The 20,092-nt window shown below is 33.0% G+C and overlaps 1 protein-coding gene across 2 annotated transcripts; it reads left to right on the top strand.

Moving 5' to 3' along the window:
* Window positions 1–727: 727 nt before the first annotated feature.
* On the top strand, window positions 728–11,223 carry LOC132641624 (peptidyl serine alpha-galactosyltransferase). 2 transcript variants are annotated; one of them, XM_060358668.1, is made up of 8 exons: window positions 728–1,225; window positions 4,161–4,331; window positions 5,278–5,525; window positions 6,069–6,265; window positions 7,265–7,743; window positions 8,335–8,499; window positions 9,191–9,434; window positions 10,054–11,223. In XM_060358668.1, exons 1-8 carry the CDS (start codon window positions 915–917, stop codon window positions 10,828–10,830), a joined length of 2,592 nt encoding a protein of 863 aa, XP_060214651.1. In that variant the 5' UTR covers window positions 728–914; the 3' UTR covers window positions 10,831–11,223. The 2 variants fall into 2 exon arrangements, with proteins under 2 accessions (XP_060214651.1, XP_060214650.1); XM_060358667.1 differs by having other exon boundaries at window positions 730–1,225; window positions 5,278–5,521; window positions 6,065–6,265.
* The last annotated feature ends 8,869 nt before the right edge of the window (window positions 11,224–20,092 follow it).

The raw sequence follows: 20,092 nt of genomic DNA, 5'->3' as shown, positions 1-20,092 counted from the left end.
TATTTGCATGATAATTTGTTAAGTCGGTAATCAAATACGTATTTCGTTCAAGTTTATGTGACACGTAATGATACATTCTAAATTTGAAAACAATTAACTTTACACTTTCATTTTACTCTTAATGAGAAGCTTCTATAACTACATAATTGTTATAACATATCTAAGGTAACAAGTTTCCAACATTTTAAAGCCACAAATATATTTAAAACTGCAAATTTTAAAAAAATTATTTTTTTGTTAAACTCCATGTCGACTCAAACTATGTCCCATAAATCGAAACAGAAAAAGTAGGTTTAAGTCTCTATCACATGGTAACAAATTCAATTCAAAGTACTTATGTCTTATTTTTAGACCAAAAATAAAATAAAATCTCTTGCTCCCTTCCTTTCAAGTTATGTGATTATATTTCTTTGTTTTTTTTTTCCTGTCTATTTTAGGAAGAACGATTTTTTTAATTTTTTTATATTGTTTTAATAAATAATTTTTTGATGATACAAAAATTATAATATATTTAAGATTACAAATTTATAATAAAAATTTTCCTTGTCTCTCTTTTTTTTTTTAAAGTTTGGTGTTAAACTATTATAGTAATAATTAAAACGTGTGCTAAAATAGCCATAGTAGAAACTAAAATAGCCACCTCTCTATCTATCTGACTACTCTTTCAAGAACTTACACATGAAATACAGTTATTTTTTTTTTAATTTTTTTTTTTCTATTTTCCACTAAGATAACAGGTCACACTTAGTATTAAGTTTTAAATTAATATACACCTTAATCTTTCACGATCCTTAGATCATACAACAAGAAGACAATTTTTTTTAATAAAATAAAAAGATTAAACCTTTGACTTTTCCACTAAAAATAATGAAATTGAGATCAATATATCAACACCCTTTACAATTTTGGTGTTTATGATGGAGAAAAAAGCAATCTTGATGCTTTTTGTGGTTACACTGAGTTTAATCAGTGGTGAAAAAAGTAATCTTGATATCAAGAAAACACAAAGATGGAGGATCCACACTTTGTTTTCTGTAGAATGTCAAAATTATTTTGATTGGCAAACAGTTGGTTTAATGCATAGTTATAAAAAAGCTCAACAACCTGGACCAATTACAAGATTGTTGAGCTGTACTGATGAAGAAAGGAAAGGTTATAAAGGAATGGAATTGGCTCCTACTTTTGTGGTTCCTTCTATGAGTAGACATCCTAAAACTGGTGACTGGTAATTTCTTGATGTTTGGTTTTTTTGTGGGGGGTTTTCAGTTTTTGTTGATGTATGTGTTGTTTATGATAAAATGCTGAATTGGGTTTTTGATTCTTGAAAATTTGATGGCTTTGAACAATTAAGATGAGAAAAAAAAAGAAGAAGATGTTTTGTTTTGTTTGTCAGCTTTGCCTAGTATTGATGGTGATAAAAATGCTGAATTGGGGTTTTGATTTCTTGAAATTTGATGGCTTTGAGCTACTAAGAAGATGAACAATTTCAGTTGTTGTGGATGCATGTGTTGTTTGTGATTAAATGCTGAGTTGGGTTTTTGATTCTTGTGACTTTTATGGCGTTGAGCAATTAAGAAGATGAACTACTGATACTTTTCAGTTTTTGTGGATGCATGTGTAATGTGTTGTTTGTAATAAAATGCTGAATTGGGTTTTTGATTCTTGAAAATTTGATGGCTTTGAGCTAGTGTTGTTTATGATAAAATGCTGAATTGCGTTTTTGATTCTTGAAAATTTGATGATAAGATGAAAACAATGGTTTTTTTTTTTTCCAATGAGGTGACTTTGCCTAGTGTTGTTGGTCATAAAAATGCTGAATTGGGTTTTTGATTCTTGAAAATTTGATGGCTTTGAACAATAAGATGAAAACAATGATTTTTTTTTTCCCAATGAGGTGACTTTGCCTAGTGTTGTTGGTCATAAAAATGCTGAATTGGGTTTTTGATTCTTGAAAATTTGATGGCTTTGAACAATAAGATGAAAACAATGATTTTTTTTTTTCCCAATGAGGTGACTTTGCCTAGTGTTGTTGGTCATAAAAATGCTGAATTGGGTTTTTGATTCTTGAAATTTTGATGGCTTTGAACAATAAGATGAAAACAATGATTTTTTTTTCCAATGAGGTGACTTTGCCTAGTGTTGTTGGTCATAAAAATGCTGAATTGGGTTTTTGATTCTTGAAATTTTGATGGCTTTGAACAATTTAGATGAAAAAAATGATAGTTTGTTTTGTTTGTCAGCTTTGCCTAGTGTTGATGGTGATAAAAATGCTGAATTGGGTTTTTGATTCTTGAAACTTTGATGGCTTTGAGCTACTAAGACGATGAACAAGTTTCAATTTTTGTGGATGCATGTGTTGTTGATGATGATGAAATGCTGAATTGGGTTTTTGATTCTTGAAATTTTGATGGCTTTGAACAATAAGATGAAAACAATGATTTTTTTTTTCCAATGAGGTGACTTTGCCTAGTGTTGTTGGTCATAAAAATGCTGAATTGGGTTTTTGATTCTTGAAATTTTGATGGCTTTGAACAATAAGATGAAAACAATGATTTTTTTTTTCCCAATGAGGTGACTTTGCCTGGTGTTGTTGGTCATAAAAATGCTGAATTGGGTTTTTGATTCTTGAAATTTTGATGGCTTTGAACAATTTAGATGAAAAAAATGATAGTTTGTTTTGTTTGTCAGCTTTGCCTAGTGTTGATGGTGATAAAAATGCTGAATTGGGTTTTTGATTCTTGAAACTTTGATGGCTTTGAGCTACTAAGAAGATGAACAAGTTTCAATTTTTGTGGATGCATGTGTTGTTGATGATGATGAAATGCTGAATTGGGTTTTTGATTCTTGAGACTTTGATGGCATTGAGCAATTAAGATGAAAAACATGATATTTGTTTTTTCCAATGAGGTGACTTTGCCTAGTATTGTTGGTCATAAAAATGATGAATTGGGTTTTTAATGGCTTTGAACAATTAAGATGAAAAAAATGTTTTTTTTTTTTCTCCCAATGAGATGACTTTTCCTAGTGTTGTTGGTCATAAAAATGCTGAATTGGGTTTTTGATTCTTGTGGCTTTGATGGCTTTGAGCAATTAAGAAGATGGACAGATGATATATTGTTGTTTTTTAACGAGGGTCAGCTTTGCCTAGTGTTGTGTGATTGCCACCTTTCTTTGGTTTTTGCATTTAATTTTATATATGAATTCAATGCTGAATTTGGTTTCTGTGGATTTTGTGGCTTCGAATAATCTGGAAACAGACAGATCAAGTTATGTTATTTTTCCAACGAAGGGGATCAGCTTTGTCTAGTGTTTTGTGATTACCAACGTTATTTGTTTTTTGCCTTTGATTTTATGTGTCGATTCAATGCTAAACAGAATTTTTGTGTCTTTTGACTTTGATAGCTTTGAACAATTAAGAGTATGAACTATGAAGAAATGCAATTATGTTTTTTTTTTTCCCACGAAGGTATCAACTTTGCCAGTGTTGTGTGATGTCCACCTTTATTTACTTTTTCGCCTTCAATTTTCTATGTTGACTTCAATGCTGAATAGGATTTTCAATTGTTGTGGCTTTTTCGCTTTGAACAATGAAGAATATGAAGAAATGAAACAATGTTGTTTTTCCAACTGAAGTATCAGCTGTCTATGTTTGTGTGATTGCCGCCTTTATTTGTTTTTTGCCTTCAATTTTATGTGTTTAATTCAATCTGAACTGGTTTTTTTAATTCTTGCGACTTTGATGGCTTTGAACATTTAAGAACGTGAAGAGACAAACATATGCTGTTTTCAACAAAGGTTTCGGTTTCTTGAAATGTTGTGTGATTGATCCTTCTTTATTTGCCTTCTACTTTTGGATATGCATTTTTGTATAGAAATTAGTGTTGATTGTTGTCACTGGTGCTTTTGAAATATCAAGAATTTAATGATATGAAAAGTTCTAAGTCAGTTGAGATATCTCTGATAATAGAAAGATTTGATTTCCTTCAGATTCTAAATCTTGATTTTGGATTGATATCTTTGTCAGTTCTCTTTGTTTCTTTCCATTTGTGTCATAATCTTCTTCTGATCTGATTTGGAAGCACTTGTGTTGCTTAAAGGCAACAGCAAAAACATGACATGCCAATTAGAAAAAATAATATTGTTTCGGTTTGTTTCTGCAGGTATCCTGCAATTAACAAACCGGCTGGAGTTCTTCACTGGCTTAAATACAGCAAAGAGGCAGAAAATGTTGATTGGGTTGTCATACTGGATGCTGACATGATCATTCGAGGTCCAATCGTACCATGGGAGATTGGGGCAGAGAAAGGGAAGCCTGTTTCTGCGTACTATGGGTAAAACCAAATTCCCATTTTGCCCATTTTTAGTTTCATTTTAGTAAGATCTTGATGGGGACGCAAAAGAATTTCTTGATGGAAAGAAAATTTGCAATCATGCGGCATAGTTAGGCTAATGCTCTTATTCCAAATGGTCACACAACACTGCATAAGGCTAGCGTGTTGGAAACTTTGCCGAATCTGGCAACGGTGACGTCAAGCGAGTGACGTACGGTGCTTGAGGTTGAAAGAGTAAATCCTCGTCTTTTAGGGGTCGTTTGGTTGAGACTGAAGACAAAAATGAAAAGATAAGGTCTTTGCCCTCTTCTTTACTGACGCGTTGGGCCTAGTCGCGGTGTTAATGGACCAGGCTCGGTCCAACATTTAAAGGGAAGGGAAAGGGGACATGTCCAATATATGTATATACATATGATATACACGTATATATTTATACACGGGTGTATATCTGTGTATATATGTATACGGGGGTAAATATGTAATATTTAACAAATAGCCACATCTGAAACAATGTTCATGATTCATGCCTTATCATGATGTAACTTAATGATTACTTGAACCTATATGTCCAGGAAACATCTACATTTCCCAGAATATGTCCAGAAAACATCTACATAACCAAAGTGAACTAGAAAGGGATCAAGATAAGGAATAATCCCTTGCACTTCCTATGTAGATTAATATTAGCTCATCAACTTTTATTGCACTTGGCATATGAAAGCAAATTCCTGATTCAAGGAAAGCCATAAACATCAAAAAATTAAAAACCCGCTTGAAGGATGTTTGTTTGAGAAACCATTTTGATGTTTGCATCATCCGTTTTCAAATCTTCATAATCCTTAATTATATAAACCTTCTTGTCACATTGATTGTTTATCGTAGTCCTTTCCCTATACCCTCTATTGTTGAGGAGTTGTTGATTGAAAAGAGTTTATTTTCTAATTAGGTATTTAATTGGATGCGATAATATTCTTGCGAAGCTGCACACAAAGCATCCTGAACTTTGTGACAAGGTTGGTGGGCTATTAGCCATGCATATAGATGATCTTCGAGCTTTGGCACCCCTATGGCTTTCAAAGACTGAAGAAGTACGGGAAGACAGAGCTCACTGGGCAACCAACTATACTGGTGATATCTACGGAACAGGGTGGATCAGTGAGATGTATGGATATTCATTTGGTGCTGCTGAGGCAAGTTGTTTCAATTGTTTATCTTTTATTATACAGATATCTGTTGCTGCTAGGGATGTCAAGTGGGCGGATTGGGCTGGATTTGGGTGGGTAAAAATAGGCTGAGTTAATAAATCAAATGTTACTTGGGCTGAAATAGGTTGGGCTAAAATGAGTTAAAAAGTGGGTCATAACCCAACCCGCCCGATTCTTACTAAGTTCTAATTTTTTTCTTTGTTCTTTTGTAGTTTTTTAAGTACCTAATATTTCTCTCTTTATTATGGCTATATATAACATATCAAAAATATGACTTTTTGGAACTATTTTGGCAAGGTTTCTATGAGTCAATCTGGGATACATATCAGCCTAATTATTAGATGGGCTGAAATAGGTTGGGCTAAAATGAGCTGAGCTGATAAATGGACGGGTCATTGACCCACCCAAACTTGAACGGGTTGGGCTAGTCATGTTTGCATGGGCTAATATTTGTCACCTCTAGTTGCTGCTTTTCTAAGCTTTTGTTAAGATTATATATATATATATCCTTGACGGTTGATTTGTCAGGTAGGACTCCGGCATAAGATTAACGATAACTTGATGATATACCCTGGGTATACTCCACGAGAGGGCGTTGAACCTATTCTTATGCATTATGGCTTGCCTTTTACTGTTGGAAACTGGTCATTCAGTAAACTAAAACATCATGATGACGACATTGTCTATGATTGCAGCCGGCTCTTCCCTGAACCTCCTTATCCCCTAGAGGTAAACTTTAGTGTCCACTATTTAAACAGATCATCTTAGTCTATGCGTGATATAAATTTCTTTTTGTTTCTTACCAGCATGGCTTCCCATTTTGTGAATATCTCTCAGCTGAATGTGCTCTTAAGGAAAAAAAAAATCAATGTCAGTTGATGCTAAAACTTGTAAAATGACGAATTCATATATACAGTGAGTGGAGGTTGTTGGGGTGAGCAAAAGAGTGTGTTTAATCTTGTCATTTATGTTTATTCAGACATGTTTAACAAAGTAAGATTGATGAAGTAAATTAAGCGGACTCGAGCTGATATAAACCTCTGTTAAATCTTTCATACACTGAGATGCTTACTGTCTTAAATTTGTTATCAGTCCTTTGTCTTCTAAATCCGACATAAAGGAACATTTACTATCGACAATCGAGGAACAAATCCATCAATAGTTTAATACCCTAAATTTCTTTTGCAGGTTAAACCTATTTTTTGTCTTTCTGATTTAATTTATACTAGTAAAACATAAACTTGCATTCTGAAATTAGTATACTTGTCAGAGAAAAACAAACTTCAGCATTCCAAATCTGCTGATTTCTGATATGGTTAGATCATTGAATTTCAAATCAGTTCTTTCTATCAAATTTTGCTTTGGTCATGATTAAAATCCCTTAAATATCGTGGTATGTAATGCTACACCGGCTCACTAATGTGGGGAACTATGACCGCTGGCTCATAGACATAGTAGTACGAGTTTTAAAATGTTGGAGTTCAAAACACTTAACCAGCTTAAAGCTTTCCTTGTTGGGTCTTCTGATATATAAATTTAGTGATCTAAGTTTTTATAGTTTTAGAATATGAAGTTAATGAGTTTACTTAATTGTGTGGCCATTCATGCCTAGTAATGATCCCTTCCGCACTTAGTCACTAGTTGTTTGGATCAGTCATTCTGTGAGATAACTTGCACTCTATTTTCTTGCAATGTTCGTTAGAATCTCTATGATTTTGCTCCTTGCAGATAACACAGATGGAAACTGATCATAACAAAAGGAGGGCGCTGTTTCTGAATATAGAGTGCATTAATACCCTGAATGAGGGCCTTTTGTTACAGCATGCTGCCTTTGGATGCCCTAAGCCAAAGTGGTCAAAGTATCTAAGCTTCCTAAAGAGTAAAACATTCGCTGAATTAAGTCGGCCAAAACGTTTGACTGCTCAAAGTCGACAGATGATGGAGGTTGAAATTCATAAAGAAGTTGATAACAATGAGCCTGAAAAGCCCCACCCGAAAATCCACACCATTTTCTCCACAGAATGCTCACCTTACTTTGATTGGCAAACAGTGGGCCTCGTCCACAGTTTTTACAAGAGCGGTCAGCCAGGGAATATCACAAGGCTCCTAAGCTGTACAGAGGAAGACTTGAAGCAATACAAAGGCCATGATCTAGCTCCCACCCACTATGTACCATCCATGAGCCGACATCCATTAACGGGAGATTGGTAGTCTGTTGTTTCCTATTCATTTTTTTTGTCAGAAAATATGATCTTTCGATCAAAACCATTTTCCACATTCGGAGATTTTCTTAAAAGGAAATTAAACAGACTAGTTAGAGGGCTGGAGGGAGCATATAAAATACTCCCGCTGTCCCAATTTTTGCGACACTTTTTCATTTTTAGCCAGTTCCAAAAGAATGACACATTTCTATTTTTCGTAACTATTTAACTTAAAATTTCCCATTTTACCCTTAATGAGATGATTTATAGCCACAGAAATTCTGTAGCTTATTTTATACCACAAGTTTCAAAAGTCTTCCCATTTCTCTTAAACTCCGTGTGCAGTCAAACACCTTCGCATCTGAATTGAAGCTGATATAGAGCTCGTTCTATCCAACTTATGTTTAATCTGTTCAGTAGAAGTTTGAATCTTGTTTGCAGATTCATTTATCTAGATCTGTACAGAGACTTTCTTGGTAATACATTGTAAATAACATATTATACGTAAATATTTTGTTATATGATAAATATGATATGTGCAAAGGAGGAGTTGTAGGAGCAATTTTGTCACAAAGGATCTATTTTTGCTTATGTCAGGTATCCAGCAATCAACAAACCTGCGGCAGTTCTTCATTGGATGAATCATGTGAAGACAGATGCTGAATACATTGTAATTCTGGATGCCGACATGATCATGAGAGGACCAATAACACCATGGGAATTCAAAGCAGGTCGCAGCCGACCAGTATCAACTCCTTATGAGTAAGGGTTATAATTCAATTTTCATTCTATTGGAGCATTTTGCACGGTTTATTACAATTGTTTTGGCGAATCAGTTCTTACCTTGTACTCTTGCATGAAATTCTGAGAAAATGACAAAAATGGTCCCTTATGTTTGAGGGTAGGCTCAAAATAGTCTCTTAAGTATGCACCGAACAATTTTGGTCCTTTAAGTTTGCCCCAGTCAAATATTTATGAACATTTAACCATACACACCAAGAAAGTCCCATCAAATCTTTAATATGCAATACAAATAACTGCACTAGACCCTAAAAAGATTAGAAAAGTATCAGAAATTACACCTCAAAAAGTTCAACATTACCAGTTTCAAAAAGAAATTACACCTGAAAAAGCTACACCAGACTCTAGAAATAAAATAAAGAAGCAGAAACTATAAAAATTGAACCTCTAAAATGTGAGTTCCCGCTAATTTCCTTTTTTTTCCCCATAGTTCCTGTCAAATCTGACTCGCAGAGGTCAGTAAATATTTGACAGAGACTAAAAGGGGTAAACTTTTGGCAAACTTAACGGACCAAAACTGTTCAGTGCATACTCAAGGGACTATTCTGAACCTACCTCAAAACATACGGGACCATTTTTGTCATGTTCTCCATGAAATTCACATTGCACAGATACTTACCAGTCTATTACTTTTGTTCCTATTCTGAATCAGCTACCTTATCGGCTGTGACAACGTACTGGCAAAGCTCCACACTAAGCATCCTGAAGCTTGTGACAAGGTTGGGGGTGTGATCATAATGCACGTAGATGATCTACGAAAATTTGCGCTGCAGTGGCTGCACAAAACAGAGGAGGTCCGTCTTGATAGATCTCATTGGTCCAAGAACATAACGGGAGATGTCTATGAAGCTGGGTGGATTAGCGAGATGTATGGTTACTCATTTGGTGCTGCTGAGGTACTTTTCTAGGCTTATTATAAAGAGTTAGTTCTCTTTAATCAGTTTATGCAGCATCCAACTAATGCAGTGGATCGAAATAACAAGGGTCATGTGGAAGCTAACAAAGCAAACCTTGAATGATGATATGTCATAAACAAAATAAAAATATATCAAAAGAGAATATTATAACGTGGTTTGGTCAATTGACCTATATATGAGAAAACTAATATAAAAGAAAGTATAATAAATATCGAGAGAATAATCTCCTCTTAAACAAGACTCTTTTAATTACTACATTGTGGATGCTATTGTGTTAATAGTATGAAGGAAGATCCTCAGTTTCCTTCAAGAAAAAGATTAGTTTGCAACAAAAAGATTAAAACTGATTGAAATTATCTTCAAATTTTTATTAAGCATAGATGGATTTAAATAGCCAAACTTAAAATAGAAAATCTGGCGAATAAAAGTCAAAAACATATTTAAATAAAGTCTCGTCCTACAACTATTATTCTAGGAGCAGTAATATAAACAATTTTCAACAAAACCTTAACACATTCTTATCAAGCTTGTACTCCTTCGCGTCCACTCCTGTACTCTAATCTTCAAACTGTCTAATCTGAATTTTAATGTTGTGCAGTTGAATTTGCGACATGTCATAAGCGACGAGATTCTGATATACCCAGGATATGTTCCTGCGCCCGGTGTTAACTACAGAGTCTTCCACTATGGCTTGGAATATAGGGTTGGTAACTGGAGTTTTGACAAAGCAAACTGGAGACACACCGACTTGGTTAACAAATGTGGGGCTAAGTTTCCCGATCCTCCCGATCCATCATCACTTGATCAAACTGACAACAATTCACTACAGCGCGACTTGCTTAGCATAGAATGTGCTACGACATTGAATGAAGCTCTTCGTCTACACCATGAGAGAAGAAAATGTCCGGAGCCCAACTCTATTTCCACTCCCAAACTGGAAAGAGTAAATCATGACAGAGTCAATGATACTCAAACCAATGCTGAAGCGAGAACCGATGCTGAAACTAGAACTGATGCTGAAACTAGAACCGGTGCTGAAGCTAGAATGGCGGCTGAAACTACCACTTCAAGGAAGTTTGGAAATGTTGACGACATTCAGGCCTTGAGGCACGATGAAATTCCCAAGAATAATTCTCGGGAATCCTCCCAAGGTGAAACGTCGAACGGGACATTCACTTCCATGAGATTTTGGATCATGGTCTTGTGGGCGCTTTCAATCTTCGGCTTCTTAGGTGTCATGTCCGTCATGCTTAGAGGCCGTAAGGGATTGAAAAAGAGAGGTAAAGGTTACAAGTCTAAGAGAAGAACTTCGTATTCTGGTTTTTGGGATACGAATGGACAGGATAGGCATCTACGCAACGCTGAAACAGCATAGAAAGCTCCGTTCTTAGTACAAACATGGACATTCGCGACAAGGTCCGTGAAGTTCATTAATTCAGCAGAGACGAAAAAAGTGTTTCTTTTAATCGAGTTGGTATTTGGATAGCTACAACACCATATGGTGTAATTGAAGATGTTTTTTATGTTGAGTTGATTGGTCATTGTCGTTAGATCAACTTCACATGAAGCTGTTAGTCCACAATTGCCTAAATAGGACCATGGCTAGCAACAAACATTAAGGTAGGTACAATTTCAGAAATAGAGTTTCTTAGTCTTGCTGTTTTTTTTTTCTTTCGTAAAGTTCCTTTTTATTAAAAATAAGTACAATTCTTTTGTATTGTAATTTCTGCAGCTGTAAGTTTCACAAGTATAATAAGTTTCATTTCAAGTTGTGTTGTTTCACTAGTAATGATGTTTATCAAAAGGCAATTATTCGGGTGATGTACAAGAATAGCCTTGGAGGTGGGTGGCTTTAAACTTTTGGCCTCACTTGTCCTATGAGCAAAACTTTAAGTTTAATAAGTTTTGACTTTTGATCTTGAAATTTCGTGCATGAGGTAAGCGAGGGTCAAAAGTTCGAGACCAGACATTTCTAAGGTAATTGGTGTGGTTTCCGAGTTTTTTTTTTTTTATTCTGTTCTGAACACTTATACAGTTGGTTTATCACATATCTAAGTAGTTTTAACAAGGGACAATATTATTTCAATCAATGAGAAAATAATTTAATTTTCTAGAACTTGAAAAATCAGATGCACATAAAAAGATCTTCTACATGTTACATGCCTGATGAAACAGAAATAAAAAGAGAGCATTGATTGCTTTTAATTTCTGGATATTAGAAAATTCAAATTTGGGTTAGCCTAATTGGTGGGCATGTGCTTCACGTTTGCAACTGTTCAGAAATGATGAAAGATGGGTGGAGGAAAGTAAGAAGAAAATAGAAAAAGTAAAAGTTTCATTTATTGAACCAACCTTCTTCTTTATCCCCTCCCCATAATAAAACACTTAAAAAGGAAAGAAAATCAAAAATATAGAAGGAATATTAAGCAGTATAAGTTCTTGTATTAGCAAAATCCATTTTATGTTACTATAGTTGCTAGATATCAATTTCTTGGTTCAACTAGTGATGAACGTTATTTAATATCAGAGAGTTTCAAAAACTTATATGTTGCTCGAAAAAAATGTCATCTTGCTCGTGTCAGATCCTTGAAAGATAGCATTGTTTTGAAGAATCGGACACGTACCCGTATTAATCCTCACTAATCATGTTTCTTTCATTTAAATTCATCTCGCCCAATAATACATGTATTATAAAGATTTATCATGAATTGATTAGGTTTATTTTAACATATCTTAACCCTCCTCTTTTTATCTGGATTTGAAACCGACAATATGAGGAGGCTCATATAGACCAGTGGAATTAAAGTCCAGTGATTTGTTAGGATCAAATAATAGAAAAAGTTGATAAGATCGAAGGGACCATGCAGTCTTTCTGACTACAACTAGAACCCAACATGCATCCTGAAAACTCTGCTTCAATTTATTCTCACCAAAAATTCTACTGTACATAGATAAATCAATGGAAGTTAATAATTGCATGTTTTTTCTTGTTTTATTTTCTTTCTAAAGATGAAACAAACATTTAGTGAATATGCAATAGTAATTTTCTTACGATGCTAGGTCAGGTTAATTTGAGATACTATAGCTCCAACAGAAAATGATTAGATTTGCTCCTATACCCTAAAAGAAAAAGCTTTATTTGTGGATATACCCATCCAACTTTCAGACCATATTTACCCTTCATCCGTTAAATCCCCATCTCCCCACATGAAATTACCTATGTGACATGTTTTTTTTCTTATTCAATTAAATCTACCCACCCATTTAAATCGTTTTAAAGCACCCGCCAGACCCACTAAAAAGTTGAAACCCAAAAATTTTATTGTTCATCCAGGGTGAATGCGATTTCACCCCAAGAGCACTTTTGTTCACAATGGATAAGGAACCATTTAGGACCTTAAAAGAAGCAATTAAAGTAGCAACAAATTTATTATTTTCATTTCGCACTCAATTTTTTATTTTATTCCACCAAAGTATTAGACTACTTTTCAATTTTCATAATAAAAAAGTAGAAGCAAATGAACACTATACACGTATGTTGTGTACATTAATTTTAGGGAAAAGGCGCAAACATACCTCTCAACTTTGCGATGTAGAGCAGGTATACTTCTCGTTAAAGAAGTGATGTATATACACCCTTACCGTTACAAAATGGTGCAAATATACTCCTGCCCTTACACAAATAGTACAAATATACCCTTTTCGCTAACAAGATTTTTTTAAAATCATTTAGTTTATTTTTTAATTAAAAAAATGTCATGTGGCTTTAAAAAAAAGTCTACTCATTGTTTTTAGTAGACATATTTTTCTAACGCCACATGGTAAATTTTTTTCTGGTGGGTTGGGTCTGGTTCGTTTAAAAAAATATCTCCGTGGATTTAAAAAAAATAAGTCTACCCATTTTTTTAAATGGACCAGACCTGATCCACCAGAAAAAAATTATCATGTGGCTTTGGAAAAATATGTCTACTAAAAAAAATGGGTAGACTTTTTTTAAAGCCACGTAGTATTTTTTTAATTAAAAAATAAACTAAATGATTTTTTTAAAAAAAAATCTGTCAGCAAAAAGGGTATATCTGCACCATTTTATAACGGCAGAGTATATTTACACCCCTTTTATAATGAGAGTATATCTAATCTAAATTGCAAAGTTAAAGGGTATATTTGCACCTTTTCCCTTAATTTTACGATCATATAAACACAAGATGCGAGTCTTTTTTTTTTTTTTTTTCATTTTTTTGCGCGGATTACCCTTCTTTTGGGGTAGTCTTTAAATTTTGCCCCTCATATTTGTGGTCTTTAAATTTTACCCCTCATATTTGTGGTCTTTAAGTTTTGCCCTTTGCTTGGAAAGGTGGGCGAATACCTAAGGTTCTAGGTTCGAACCCCCGTTCAAGCATAAAATAAAAAAATAATTTCTCAAGGTAGGGCTGGGGGGAGTGTATGTCGGATCCGGCATACACTTCTTAAGGAATAACTAAAGTTATGTCGGCCCCGACATACTTATGCCTTATAAGGCAAACTTTTAGTTATGCCCCATAAGACAGAATTTTTCCTTAAGGCATAGTTTAGTTATGCCTTATGGGGCAGACTTTTAATTAAGGCATAACCAAAAGTATGCCCCATAAGACAAGAACTTTTCCTTAAGGCATAAATTTTGCCTTAAGGAAAAGTTCCGCCTTATAGGGCATACTTTTAGTTAAGACATAACTAAAAGTTTACCTTGAAAAGTAAAATATATATATATATATATATATATATATATATATATATATATATATAACTAAAAATCTACCGGAGGGGGCATAGAGAAATTCAAACTCTGCCTATTGAATTTTTAAAAAAATTTTGACTGAGTGGGGGTTCGAACCCGGAACCTATGAATTTTAGCTGAAGGGCAAAATTTAAAGACCACAAATATGAGGGGTAAAATTTAAAGACCACCCCAAAAGAAGGGCAATTCGTTTTTTTTTTTTTTGGCTGGCCCATTATCAAAATAATGACTGTTTAGAGTCGGGCAATTCGCAGAATTGCCCTTCTTTTGGGGTGGTCTTTAAATTTTGCCCTTCAGCTAAACCTCATGGGTTCCAGGTTCGAACCCCCACACAATCAAAATTTTTAAAAAAAAATCGCAAGGCAGAGTTTAAATTTCACTATGCCCCCACCGGCATACACTTGTGAAGGAATTACCAAAGTTTGCCGGACCCGGCATACTTATGCCTTATGGGCAGACTTGGCATAAGTATGCCAGGTCCGGCATAACTTTGGTAATTCCTTCACAAGTCTATGCCGGGTCCGGCATAAAAGTTTGCCCATTAAAAGTATACCCCCACCGGCATATACTTGTTAAGGAATTACCAAATTTATGCCGGACCCGGCATACTCATGCCTTATGGGCAGACTCGGCATAAGTATGCCGGGTCCGACATAACTTTGGTACTTTCTTCACAAATTTATGTCGGGTTCGGCATAAAAGTTTGCCCATTTAAAGTATGCCCCTACCGACATACACTTGTTAAGGAATTACCAAAGTTATGTCGGACCCGACATACGTATGTCAAGTCTGTCCATAAGGCATGAGTATGCCGGGTCCGGTATAAATTTAGTAATTCCTTAACAAGTATATGCCGGGTCTGGCATACACACGACCCAAACTTTGCCTTGCAATTTTTTTTTTTAATTTATGCTTGAGCGGGGGTTCAAACTCAGAACCTCATGATTTCTGCGTGAACGCTCAGAGTTGCAATGCGAAGGGCAAAAATTAAAGACCATGATTTCTGCGTGAACGCTCAGAGTTGCAATGCGAAGGGCAAAAATTAAAGACCAACAATATGAGGGGCATAATTTAAAAACCACAAATATGAGGGGCAAAATTTAAAGACCACCCCAAAAGAAGGGCAATCCGCGCAAAAAAATGTTTAGAGTCTGGCGAAACTAAGCAGTGTCAAGGGAGATTCAACTGAATCTTCTTTATTGGAAAATTACATGTGCAAATACAGTAAAAGTGATATTTTTTAATTTGGTTATGCGAACGTTGAATTTCCTTGACATGAAAAAAATCAAGTACAGTGGTAATAAGGGTTTATAATTGCTTTAGCCCCCGTTTGGCCATAAGAATTATTTACTTTTTTCCAGAATCAGTGTTTGGCCATGAGAATTTCGAATACAACTTGAAGTTATATTCCGGAATACCAAAAATTTCAAAAACTTATGTTTTAAAAAAATTTCACTTTTTTATAACTACATTTCACTAAAAACTACAATTTCAAAAATTATGGTCAAACACAACTCCAACTCCAATTCCAAAATTTAAAAAAAAAAATGATTTTTTTTTTGTATCTATAGACAAACGGGGCCTTAGATCATATGTTTAAATTACATTTGTGTCATTTCAGATTCTTTAATCCCTTATATAAATTTCTAGTTCCGCTAATGACGTTTGAGCTTTAGCTCACTTCTAACCCTCTTTTGAGAGATATTGTTTCGTGGTCTATTACAAACGTTATCTTAATTACACTATATTGATCAATCCTTTTCACGTGACATCAATAAAATAGAATATAAAAATTATGTAGAATGTAGATTGTCAATTGCCAATTGCCATAGTTTGTTTTTTCCTCATTATCACATGGACTTATCCTACGTGGCGAAACGTTATTGGCATATCAAGAATCTACCCACGTGACAACATCCTCAAGATGAGTTATCACAACTGTGTCCAATGGAATACCCATCAACATTTGTTAGTACGTTTTATTTGTCGCTTAGGGTCATTTGGTTTGTGGATTAAGTTATTCTTGGATTATTTGGCTGTGGGCTAAGTTATTCTCGGATTTAGTTGTGGGATTATAATATTTAGACTAATTTATCTTATTTGAAAAGTGAAATAAAATTTCTCTTTTCTTTTTTCATACATTGTCTTTATATTTTTTATATACATTGATTTTATATTTTTTATATACATTGTCTTTAAATTTATTATATGTCTTGTCTTTATTTTTTTTATATACATTACATACATTGTCTTTATATTTATTCATGCATTTGTGTTTATATTCATTCATACATTTGTCTGTATTCATACATTATCTTTACATTTATTCTTGCATTTGTCTTTATATTTTCATGCATTTGTCTCTACACTTATTCATGTATTGTCTTTACATTTATTCATGAATTTTGTTTATATTTATTCATACATTGTCTCTACATTTTCTTCATATATTTTCTCTACATTTTTCATGCATCTTTTTTCAATTTAACCCACATTTTTTTCCTTTACATCATTTTACATCTCTATATTCTTTTATATATTTCTATACCATATATTATATACATATAAATGTACATACTTATTTTACCTAACCACTAAGTGAAGAAGGGAGAAATTTAAAGAGAATACACTTTATTGTCTCTATATTATCCTTATATTTTTCATACATTATCTTTATATTTTTGTTATGTTGTCTCTACAATTATTTTTTTTTAATTTTTTATACATGTATACATTTTCAAGCATTTTATTTTACATTTTTTGTACCATCACACTACATGCCTATTTTATTTTTTCTCTACACATTTTGCTCTTTACATTTTCTCTACATCATATTTACATTTACATATATTTCTGTTATACACATCATTTACATATACACTTTCACATTACATACACTACATCCGAAGTGAATATATATATATATATATATATATATATATATATAAGTTTGAGGTTAAATTTATACTTTGTTTGATTGAAGATATAGTATATATTTATACCGAAACTTAATCCTAAATATCCACCTTATCCCATCCCACCTCCCAGGTGTGATTAATGAGTCCAAAAATTATAATTTTAAAATTATAACTTTGGGATAACTTAGTCGGCGAATCACGACTCAGAATATTATATTTTTGATATATTATATATACATATATAATTTAAGACAATAAGATCTAATTTTTTTTAATCCAATATAATAGAATTATGACAGATCATAAGATGAAAGGGGATACTGTAGATATTTAAGAAAGTTGGAAAGATGTAGACCATTTGTACTAAGGAGTGAGGGGCCACTTCACGTGAAGGGGCATTTAACATATTTTGTTCAACATTAAAACAAACAAGTGACTATGCTAAATGATGGTTACCTTCTTTTGTCCTCGCGTATTCTGAAATGATTGATCTTATTAATTACCAGTGAAGTAGTACCAGTGAAGTAGCCCGCGCTTCGCGCGGAACAACTAAGACATTAATATGTAAAGGATATAATTGATCCTATTATTAATTTTCTCAAGATAGAATATAGTAAATTTCTTATGTATGTACATATAGTAATTAATTTTATATTAAATAAAATTTATAATATCTTTTTTTGTTTCCCATCTGGTGTTTGGTATCCGTATTGGAGTCCAATTTTATTCAGATTTACACCACGTAGAGTCCCATTCGGGGGAAAGCGCTCCCTACTAAGAATTTTTTCATATCCAAGGCTCAAATCCTAGACTCTCGTCAAGGGACGCGCAACCCCATCCATGCATCACATCCTTTGATAGTATAATATCCTTTATTAAAAAGTAGACTTAGATGAACTGGAATTCCCTAGCAAATTTTTTAAACACAGAGAAATGAAGATGTACACTTACATATAAGTTTTATAGACATTTGTTTATCTAAAAACTGTTTTTGACTTCAGATCTAATAGATCAAATTTAACATTTTATGTTAGTTTATTTTTTGACACTTACTTTTATATTTTTTCCCTATTTTTCATTCTAAACTAATAATAACAACAACAAAAGAAGAATGAAAGGTAAAAATAAAATTAAAACTAAAAAAAGTATAATCTGAAATTCACTGAATTAAATCGTAAGAATCTCATATATATTTAGTCATATCCGTTTTCTTTTCCTTTTTTTCTCGTTGTTTTCATTTTCTTTCTTAGTTCCCTACCCGCTCATTTTTCATAAAAATGTCAAATTCGTCTATGCCCAAGTGAAGGAGAGCAGTGTAAATTCAATATATAATTACAATTCTTTTATTGTATATACTCACGAAAATACTTCTTAAATAAATAAACACTCAAAAATATTTGAATTTCATTATTCATTTATATCTCTCACACGAGAGCATGCTTGTCGGTTGTCACCTTGGATACTCTTGTTGTCTTGTACTTTTAGTTTATAACAATTTTGAGAATACAATTGTGTGGTTTAGTTTTTTAACAAAATTGAAAATTTTCAGTTTTTTTTTTAAAATTTTATTTCAATTAGATATTTTTAGAAGATAAAATCATAAATAACCACTATTTCATTAAACCATCACTTAAACCTAAAATATGATTAAAACGTATCATCTGTGACAGAACAATTAAATTATTTCATCAAAATATATGTACTACCAGATTAAATGGTCTGATTGTTATTTTATTTTTTCAAAGACGACGAAGTATTTTGGAAAAAGAATAATAACTAAAAGTTAAGGGATATACCATAATGAATGAAATAAGCAGATTTTACAGCCTTCCATTTCTACTACCACCTTTAATTTGTCTTCCTTTTTCCATTATTTCTTCGTTAGTCAATTAATTCTTGTCTTAATATATATAGAGAATAATTAAGAAAATAAAAGTTAGGAAATCGAATATCTTAAAGATAAAATATCTCTTCAAAATTCCTTTTGAACATAAAATTACTGCGAATCTACATAAAGACGAAAATGAAGTATGGAATTGCATTTATAAATTTTTGAGATTATAACATTACACGAAGACCTCAAGAATTGTCTTGTCTCTTCCGTCTTTCAACTATATTTTACTCCTGCTTGAATCACCTAAGAACTCAAGCAAACTCCTTTAAGGTCTTCATCCTATAAGCGGACAAAATGGAAAAAAATCGGGTACATAATATTAATTTCGATAAATGGTAGAAGAAAATCGAAGCATATTTAATTGAATCATAGTTCTTAGACTTCTGCTAGAGTAAGGAAAGGAAAAAAATGCAACAATAAAAAATTTGCAATAACACAAAAATTAAACAGAAAGGTGATAAAACAAATCAATCTAATTATATTAGAAACAAAACAACAATGTAGGGAAACAAATAATCCGGCAAAAATAATATTACTCCCTCAATTCGTTGGCAGAATTAAAAAACACAATATCACTCTATCATATGCAAGAAATTTAACTGGATGAACAAAATGCAACTCTTCTTTCCGACTTAAATAGTAGAAGAATTCTTATGCTCTATTGATTAAGAATTTATATAGAAAACAGTTACAATGACTTTATTAGAGAGAGCTAAAGAAAACAAACGGATAGAGAGGTGGAGGAAAAGGTATATTAAAATAATTAAGAGGTGTAATTAAGAGAATTAAGAGTGACTTTTGAATTATTTAGTAGTAGCATTTGATTTTAAAATGAAAGAAAATCCAAAAAAAAAAGAGAAAAAAGATAAATAGCATTCTAGGCCATAGAGAGGTGTCACATCACCTTGTCTATGCCTAGCTTTATATTATATATAGATTAGTACTAGTATTAATTAAAGCGGAGTGGTCTTTTTGCCACACTCATGTTGACCACAGTGACCCAAATGAGAGTAGCACAGTAAATTTATACGGGTATCTAAGATAAATTTAA

This window comes from Lycium barbarum, chromosome 5 (genome assembly GCF_019175385.1).
Source record: "Lycium barbarum isolate Lr01 chromosome 5, ASM1917538v2, whole genome shotgun sequence".
NCBI lineage: Eukaryota > Viridiplantae > Streptophyta > Magnoliopsida > Solanales > Solanaceae > Lycium > Lycium barbarum.
The sequence above is the reverse complement of the archived record's forward strand: the minus strand, read 5'-3'. Positions and strand labels throughout refer to the sequence as shown.